The 10,000-nt window shown below is 43.8% G+C and overlaps 1 protein-coding gene across 1 annotated transcript in view; it reads left to right on the top strand.

Moving 5' to 3' along the window:
- Positions 1 to 10,000, top strand: part of alpha-Catr (alpha-catenin related) — a 240,067-nt gene that overhangs the window by 219,281 nt on the left and 10,786 nt on the right. The window contains exons 11-13 of the mRNA XM_076189691.1: positions 424 to 528; positions 2,261 to 2,482; positions 3,603 to 3,809. Of these exons, the coding sequence (XP_076045806.1) occupies positions 424 to 528; positions 2,261 to 2,482; positions 3,603 to 3,809 (534 nt within the window). The remainder of the gene's footprint in view (positions 1 to 423; positions 529 to 2,260; positions 2,483 to 3,602; positions 3,810 to 10,000) is intronic.

Below are 10,000 nucleotides of genomic sequence, written 5' to 3'. Positions count from 1 at the left end.
CACACACACACGCACGCACGCACGCACACACACTCACACACACACACACACACACACACACACACACACACACACACACACACACACACACACACACACATTCACGCACACAATCAAGCACACACTCACGCACACACTCACTCAATCACACATACACACACACACACACACACACACACACACACACACACACACACACACACACACACACACACACACACACACACACACACACACTTACACACACACACACCTTCACCAGCACCTATGTACAAATGTAATGTACACCCACATATTCTCCCAAACTTAACACCTTGGCACACACGTACGCACCACATACCAACACCTGTATCTACGAGTGCCACACACCACGCTCTGGCCCCGCTGCCCTGGTAGCCTTGTGACCCTGTAGCGCCCTTGCAGAAGTACGGCACCACCCCGAAGGCCCCGAAGCCGACCAAGCTGGACCAGGAGGAACAGGCCAAGCTCGCCAAGTCGGGCCTCGACATGAAGCTTATCTCTTCTGAAGTAAGTAGGTGGTAGGACGTCCTCCCTTGACCCCCTCGAGAAGGGGAGCAAGAGGATGGGGAGAAGAAGGGGAGGAATTGGGGACAGGAAAGGACGGGAAATGGGTGGGAGGGAAGAGGAGGAGAGGGGGCATTGGGTGAGAGAGGAGAAGGAGAGGGTAAAGAAGAGTGTGGAGGAATGGGACGTGAAATGGGAAGGGAGAACATAGGTGGAGGAGAGGGGGAGAGGGGGAAAGGGGTGGGACAGGGAAAGGGGAGGAAGAGGTATGTTAGTTGGGGGAAGAAAGGGGAGAAAATGGGTGGGAGAGAGGGGAGGCTGAACGAGGAAGGGGGAAGGAAAGGAAAGGAAAGGGAAGGGAAGGAGAGGGAATGGGAGGATGAATGAAGAGGAATACAGTAGACCTTTTTTTTCTTTCTTTCTTTCTTTTCTTTTTTTACCCACGGTCTTCAAATAAGCGGCAACAGCCCATAATTCACTCAAGAAAGAAACGCGTTTTTTCATTTCAACATAAGACAATTAATTTATCTATTTGCTTATTCTTAATACATGTTATGCCATTTCAGTCAACTGGATGCATGTTATCCATCATTCTTGTAAACCAGGATATTTATCCAATCTGACCCACATGCACCCATTTAACTCTTTAAATTTTCCATTCTTGTTAAAAGTAGACGATTCTATTGGCCTCGTATTGGTGTAAAATGGGTGATAGACAAGGGTGATATGCCCTTTTTGCACCACCAGCCAGAGGCTCCTCCAAGGTGAATAAAATCGCCTGGCGACAGTCAGAATAGAAACTTTAAATGTATAACACTGAATATAGTAAGGTAACTCACACACCGATGCAACCAGTTCCAAGAAACCAGTTGCTTACGACGCCGAACCCAGTTGCATTGCTTCTATCCTTGAAAACAATATCGTGCCGAATATGACACAAAGAAAGAGATCCACATAATAAAAAGTGAAAAATAATTATAATAATGATAATAATAATAATGATAATGATAATAAAGTAAAATGCGTGCGATCGGTTTCATGCAACTGGTTGCGTTGGTGTGAGAGCTTAGTTTATGCGTTCATATTGGTAATCATGTCCCCATTCTTTCCCCATTATCGTTAACAGCATCCCATAAATACATGTGTTCATCATCGCGACAGTGTCACTTCCCATTTTCTTTCATAAATGCCCTTCACCTCACGAAACATCCTCCTCCCAAGAACCTGTCTCATCTACTAACGACGTCATTCTTTCCCTTGCCCCCTCCTTGACCCCACCCTCTTTTCTATTTTGGTCAAACCCCTTTTCCGTCTGGTCACACCCGCTTTACTCTTGCCCACACACGCCTTTCTTCTTGGCCGCGCCCCTTTTCTTCTTGACCACGCCCATTCTCTTCTTGACCACGTCCTTTTTCTTCTTGACCACGTCCTTTTTCTTCTTGACCACACCCATTTCTTCTTGACCACACCCCTTTTCCGTCTGGCCACGCCCCTTTTCTTCTTGACTACACTCCTTTTCCACTGGTCACACACCTTTGTTCTTGACCATATCTCTTTTCCATCTGGCCACGCCTCTTTCCTCTTGACCACACACCTTTTTCCATATGGCCACGCCCCTTTTTCGTTTGGCCATGCCCCCTTTCCTCTTGACCACACCCATTTCCTTTTGACCCCACACACTTTCCCTCCTGGACACACCCCCTTTCCCCTTGACCACACCACTTCCCCTCATCAGGTGGAACAGGAGACGGAGAAGTGGGAGGAGCAAATCACTCAAGACGAAGACAACGACATCGTCAAGCGAGCCAAGAACATGTCGTCAATGGCCTTCTCGATGTACCAGTTCACGCGAGGGGAAGGCGCGCTCAAAACGACGCAAGACCTCTTCACGCAAGGAGAGTACTTCGCCGAAGAAGCCAACAGACTCTACAAAGTTGTTAGGCAGTTTTCTTATCAGGTGAGATTCTTTTTATGTCGTTTATTTAATGAAGCAGCCTTCCTGTGGATATGCTGTGTCTCGCTGCATTGCTTTTGACCCAGGGCGATAGGTGAGATGCAGGGATGACCCGTCATCCAGAAGGAGCCAAAAAAAGAGAGGAGGGCGGGATGGTGAATGGGAGTGGAGCGAGTGGGGATGGAATAGGTGGTAGTGGAATTATGCCTTTTGATTTTGGTTACCTCCCGTTTAAGGGAAAAAAACCTTGGTATATGTATGTATTGTCATTTATTTATTTGCTCCTATGTATTCTTTTTTTTTCATTTTCTCTTTTGTTTACTGTTGATTCTTGCAGCGGAGGTCGAGGTAGCTCGAACCCTGCCGCCGGTGATTTGGACCAAGGGTATGGTTCATTCATTTCTATGCGACAAAGTCCTCTGTAAGAGGTATCGTCCTAGCCTCCTGATAGGGGGAGTTCGCGACGAATCATCGCATACCTACGTCATTAGATCTTTTCTCCTTATATTGGGCTAGCCGACTCAGAACTCACACCTACTTCACTCGGCAACCCCTTTAATGAGGGGGAAAAGGATTTGGTGTATATATAAGAAACAGATTAATAAAATCATATGTATATGATAGAGTTAAATTGATCTTTTTGGGAGGTACAAGAGACTAAATACTTACAGACCTCAGAATCACAACAAAAAGATAATTTTGTTTTGTATTCCCTCTCGAATCACGTGATCGACAGCTACTACAACAGCTCAGAGGCCATATATAATTCGGAGTTAGTTCACTGTTCATCATTTTAACAAAGAGCAAATAACGCTCACCATTAACAGAAGTGAACAGTTGTTCAGTTCAGGACAAATTGTTATTGGTAACGTGGATATCAAACATGTCTGGTTTCTTTCACAAACTCGATTCACCCCCCACAACCTCCCACATCGTTTTACAACGCCCCAACCTCCACAACCTTCTCAGCCTCAAAAACAATCCAAACCGACCCCTCCTAGCAAAAAAATAAAGATAAATAATAATGGTAATGAATAAGTCATCAAACAAATAGATAAATAAATAAATGAATAAATAAAATATCCCATATGCCCCCCCTCTAAGGTTCTCCCTCCTGCCGCAGGTCCCCGCGGGTCCACACAAGAAGGAGCTCATGGAGCACCTCGACCAGATCCCCACGTATGTTCAGCAGTTGCAGTTCACGGTCAAGAACCCGACAGTAGGCAAGGCGGCCACCTTCACCAAGGTGGACAACGTCATCCAAGAGACGAAGAACCTCATGAACGTTATCTCCAAGGTCGTCACCACCTGCTTCGTCTGTGCCACCAAGGTGAGTGCCAGCCGCTAGGGGGACGGGAGGAGGCAATAGTGCCGGTAAAGTGTACCTAAAAGGAAACTGGGGTCCTAAAGGGACGGGGAGAAGGCAGTAGTGCCTGTAAAGAGTGCCGCTAAGAGGAAATTTGTCTCCTAAAGGGACGGGGAGGAAGTAATAGTGCCAGTAAAGAGTGCCGCCAAGAGGAAATTGGTCTCCTAAAGGAACAGGGAGGAGGTAATAGTGCCAGTAAAGAGTGCCAGTAAAAGAAGTGGGGTCCTCAAGGGACGAGGACAAGGCAGTACCATTAAAGAATGCCACTAAGAGTATGGGGATCCTAAAGGAACGGGGAAAAGGCAGTAGTGCCAGTAAAGAGTGTCACTAAGAGGGAAATGCGGTCCTAAAGAAACAGGAGAAGGGTGCCACTAATCGTCGTGTGGTCTTAGGGTGACATGGTTGAGAGGGAGGGTGCCAGGGATAGAAATGTGTCTCGAAAAAAAAGGGGAGGGGATACTGGGTAGGAGAGGGAGTCCTTCCTTGGACAATGCTACTCATAAAAAAGTGAATCACTGCCATGGAAGAGAGAGAGGGAAAAAAAGAAAGATGAGGTCAAGGATATGAGTCTAGTTACCTTGTGAAGGGGTTAGTCAAGGTGATTTTTAAACCTCTGTCTCCCTAGAGATCCTTCCCTCACCTCACCCTACCTCTCAGTTGAATAGAATTGCTTGCTGGCAGGCGTAATAAATTTCAAGTAGAGTGAGGTATGTAGGAGAGAGGCCAAAAGCAGAGTATGGGATCCAGTATATTTAACGTTTCGCCCAGTAGGGCTTCTTTAGAAATAATACAGAGGACAAACATCTGACTCATTATATAGCCCGAGTTTGAGAGGAGAAACGAACATGAAAATAATGTAAACAAAACTTGCGCAACGTGTTACCTCGTTACCAGAATTGCTAGATATTTATTTGATGTAAAGAATTCATTATTTGGTCGATATTGATAATAGTAGATATACCCCGTCTGGAATTTTGGTTCACGTCTTGGGTATTGGCTGCATGTTATTGTGGGGTCAAAAGCTGCTCAGTAGCATTAGCTGATACTTTAGGGTCTACATGGGGTGTCCCTACAGAGCAGAGTCAACCATCATTTTGTCTGTGGTAAAAGAAATCTCTATTCATAGGGAAATGATGATACTTTATCATACTGCGCCTGTACATCCGTTATGCTATCCCCCCCCCTTGATACTTTCCTGTACCACTTCTCTGAATGTTGATTTGCTTCTTCTTCTTTTTTTCGCCGAACCCTGTGATGGGGGAGAAGAATAATGCCAACAAGTGTTCCCACTTGAGTCGTAAAAGGCGACAAAAACTGAAAGGGGATAGGACTAGGCATTCTTCTCTCTGTAGTCCCAAAGGGGATACTCCTTAAAAAAGCAAAGGCATAAGAGGGTCTGGAAGGAATTTTCCAACTAGAACCCTAAAGCTTGAGTCTTTTAATGTGCGTAGATATGGTATAGATGAGAGTAACATGGAAGAGATAGGCAGTATGTTTGTGAGAAGAGAGATGGATGTATTGGCGTTCAGTGAAACTAGGGAGGGGCGAGTTTGAGTTTGGGAGTATAGTTGGGAGAGTGTCAGGAGTGAAGAGGGGACGAAGGAGAGAAGGAGTGGCTATATTACAGTGGTTCTTAACCTTTCTCAGTGCCCGTACCGCTTGATACCTCTGAAAATTTTCTTGTAACCCCCATCCAATAGAGATACAGTGCAAACGTATGAAAAGTATAAGTGATAAAAACCTTGTTTCGTTCTCATTGTAAATATACAGTACCATGCACTAGCTGTCATGTCTCGTAACCCCAGGTTTAAGGTTTCGTACCACTTGGGGGTACAGGTACCCCAGGTGAAGAACCACTGCTATACTAGTAAGTGAAGAGATAGGTAAACGTGTGGTGGAGTGAAAGGAGATTTCTTCAAGGTTAATGTGGATGAAAGTGAAACTGAGAAGGGAAATGTAGGTTTTTGTTAGTACATATGAGCCTGGTAGTAAGAAGAGTGTAGAGAAAAGGGAGGCTTTTTTGATAGACTTAAATGAGTGCATAGAAGGTTTAGTAAGAGGTGTCAGTGTTGGGAGATCTTAATGTAAGAGGTGTCAGTATTGGGAGATCTTAATGCTAGATTAGAAAATGAACCAATAGATGGAGTGGTTTGGAAGTGTGGAGTTCCAGGAAAAAATTGTAGTGGAGAGTTGATGGTGGAGATGCGTCTAGAGAGTTGATGATAGCAAATACAGTGTTTAGGAAGAATGTCAAACATAAGTACACATGGAAGAGGATGGTGGATGAAAGGGTGGTAGATAGGGCGTTAATGGACAACATAGTAGTAACCAAGAGAAGAGTAGAAAGAGTTTTGGATGTACATGTTCTAAAGGAAGATAGTGAGGTAATATTAGATAATTTTTTGGTGGAAGGTAAATTGAGAGTGGAGGATAGATGGAGAAGGAGGAAAAGGACAGAATGTGACAGAAGAGTGGGAGTGAGTGAAGGATAGAGTAGAACTAGAAGTGTAGGAGGAATGAGGATGGTTCAAGGTGGGAGTCACAACGTGTACAAAGTTGGTGTGTGGAACATGGAGGATAGGAGGAAATAGAAGGAAGGGTAGTGAGTGGTGGGATGAGGAAGCAAAGAAGGTTGTAGAAGAGAATAAGCATTCATAGATTGGTTGCAAAATAGGACGAGAGAATCATATGAGAGGTACAAAGAAAAGAGAATTAAAGCATAAGATAAAAGAGGCAAAGAGAAGAGCAGATGTGAAATGGGGTAAGAGTATGACAGAATTTATTGAAAGTAATAAAAAGATTTTTTGCAAGGAAATTAAGAGAGGACGAGGAAGCGAATCAAGTAGAGAGGAAAAGGTAAAAGGTGAAGATCGAGAGATAATAATGGAAGAGACGGCAGTAAAAGGAAGATGGGCAGAGTATTTTAGGGAGTTGCTAAATGTGAAAGAGGACAGGGAAGGAAAGGTAATTGCAGTGGGAAGCGCTGAGAAAATGACAGTGATGAGTGAGGAAAATGGAGGAGAAATAAGGAAAGATGAGGTTTGGATGGACATCATGCGGGGTGTCTAAAAAAGGGAGGTACAGTGATGGTAGACTGGCTGGTGAGGTTGTTTAATTGTTGTCTAAAAGAGGGTGGAGTGCCGGAGGACTGAAGGAGTACCTGTATAGTTCCACTTTACAAGGGAAAATAGGACAAGTGTGGATGTAGTAGTTTCAGAAGGATCAGTTTGTTAAGTTGTATTTGGGAAGCCTTATGGGAGAGTTTTGATTGAGAGGATTAGGAGAGGAACAGAGGGAGTAATTGGTGAGGAACAGTATGGGTTTAGGACAGGTAGGGATTGTGTGGATCAGATTTTTATGGTAAGACAGATATGTGAGAAAGATTTAGGAAAAGGTAAGGATGTTTTTGGGGCATTTATGGATTTGGAAAATGCTTATAATAGGGTAGACAAGGAGGCATTGTGGGAGGTTTTGCAGATATATTGGATAGGAGGAAAGCTATTAAGAGCAGTCAAGAGTTTTTTATGGGAGTAGTAGAGCCTGTGTTAGAATTAGAAATGGAGAGAGTGAGTGGTTTGAGGTAAAGGTAGGACTTCGCCAGGGACGTATCATGTCGCCTTGGCTGTTCAATTTGTACATGGATGGGGTGGTGTGAGAGGTAAACACAAATCCAATGGGCCGGGATTGGAGATGGTTAAAGAAAATGGAGAAAAGTGGGAGATAAGCCAGTTGTTGTTTGTTGACGACACTGAACTTGTGGCAAGATCAGAGGAGGGATTAAGGAAGTTAGTGACAGAGTTTGGGAGGGTGTGCGAAAGAAGGAAGTTGAAGATAAATGTGAGTAAAAGTAAGGTGATGAGATGTACAAGGGGAGAATGTGGCAGCAAATTGGAAGTGAATATTAAGGGAGAGAGACTGGAGGAAGTGGATTTATTTAGATACCTGGGTTCGAATGTGTCGGAAAAGGGAGAAGTGGAGGTGGAGATAGAATTTATATTGAGAGAAGCAAGTAAATGGCTTGGTGGATTAAAAAGCGTAATGAGAAATATACATTTGGGAATGGATATTAAGAGGAGATTGTATGAAGGAGTGATTGTGCCAACAGCACTATATGAGTAAGAAACATGGAACATAAGAGAGAAGTTTGAATGTGTTTGAGATGAAATGCCTAAGAAGTATGGTAGGGGTTACTAGGCTGGATGGGTCACCCATATCGAACAGGTTTTGTAAGAAAGATCAAAGAACAGCTCACACACACAGTCGTAAGACCCACTGCTGACTGGCACGTCCCTGATGGCGAACAGGAAAATTCCCCATAGGTATATGGGGTATCGTCATAATGACGGCGTGGACCATTGGGCACCCTATAGATATATAGGGCTTCACCGAATATAATGAATAAGGTGACACCAGAAACTAGTTGGCATGGAGGTGAGATTACTGCCAAAAAACCTTCATAGCAACCATGAGCAGATTGAGAAGTTTGCAGGAGTGAAGTGGCAGAGGTTAGCGCAGTCGTGTGAATTATGAAATGCTATGAAGGAGACCTTTGTTCAGCAGTGGACTCAGGATGGCTGATTTGATTGATTGATTGATTAATTGACTGACTAGGGTGGATAGAGTGAGAAACGAGGGGGTGAGAAGGAGAACGGGAGTGGAAAGGGAGTTGGGAGATAGGGTGGATGAAAGAATATTGGGATGGTTAGGACACATGGAAAGAATAAGTAAAGAAAGATTAGTAAAAGAGGTGTGGAAGGCAGAGGTGGAAGGAGTGAACATGAGGGGGCGACCAAGGATGAGATGGATGAATGGGGTAAAAGGGGCATTGGGAAAGAGGGGAATGACTGTTGGGGAAGGAAGCGAGAAGACAGAAGATAGGGTTGAGTGGAGAATGTTTTTTTATGGATGATGCTGTGATGCATGGAAGGGAGTGGATAGGGGATGGGAAAGTGAGGGAGTATGTGTGATGATATATTGACGCAGCACGAAGAGATTTCTCCCCATTTTGTCATTTTCTGCATGAGGGGGGTAACCAGGGCAGTGAGCGAGATGCAGGGATGACCCATCATCTAGTAGGAGCCAAGGTAAGAAGGAGGGAGTGAGGTGAGTGGGAGTGGAGTATGTGGGGATGGAATGGGTGGGAGTGAATTTTATGCCTTTGTTTTTTGGCTACCTCCCTTGTAAAGGGGAAATAGCTATTTGTATATGTATGTATGTATGTACGTATATAGATATAAAGATAGATTCAACCAAAGTAATGGATTCTTTACATTGAATAAACTTCTAGCAATTCTGGTAACGCGGTAACAAGCAAGTTGTTCAAGTTTTGTTTGCACTATTTTCATGTTCGTTTCTCCCCTCAAGCTCGGGCTATATAAGGAGTCAGATGTTTGTCCACTGTGTTATTTCTAAAGCCCTGCTGGGCGAAACGATAAATATACTGGATCCCATACTCTGCTTTTGGCCTCTCCCCTACATTACTGTTGCAGTAGTTGTTGCTTTTTAATCAGATTGAGGTATATAGGATAAAGGACACTGTTGACCATGGGACTCGCGAGGCAGAGGAAAGAGGTGGACAATCGTCCTTAAGAGCTCTCTCTGAATGTTGAGACATTTTGACGAGTTGAAGAAGGTGGTTAAAAAAAACAGTTCGAGTTTGTTCCTGACCGGTTTTGTTCTAAACTTCTTCAGAGGAATGTTTCTTTGGTGCGAAGCTGAGGATATACATTTACAAACCGACACTACGTTCCCTTCCTACATGGTGGGAACGTAGAGTCGATCTGTAAATGTTCACCATCAGAGAAACATTCTTGTGAAGAAGTTTAGAGCAAAATTGGTCGGGGATAAACTCGGAACTAGACCCGGGTGTTCTTTTACCATACTCTTCAATATATCTTTGAATAATAAACATTGATTTATTCACAGTATTTCAAGTTTTTTTTGGGTTGATATTGAAAATACAGTACAATAGAAGTCCTGATTGTAAATTGTAAAAATTCAATAAATAAGGTTAGACTAGGTTAAGTTAGGTTAGGTTAGGTTAGGTTAGGTTAGGTTAGATGTACTTGAGTGTGATTAGGTTAGGGTAGGTTAGGCTAGGTGTACTTGGGTATGATTAGGTTATTTTAAGTTAGGTTTGGTGTACTTGAGCGTGA

The sequence above is a fragment of the Oratosquilla oratoria genome, chromosome 9 (genome assembly GCF_046742065.1).
Source record: "Oratosquilla oratoria isolate Oo_2021 chromosome 9, ASM4674206v1, whole genome shotgun sequence".
Taxonomy (NCBI): Eukaryota; Metazoa; Arthropoda; class Malacostraca; order Stomatopoda; family Squillidae; genus Oratosquilla; species Oratosquilla oratoria.
Note: the sequence above shows the minus strand (reverse complement) of the source record. Positions and strands in the feature narration are given on the sequence as shown.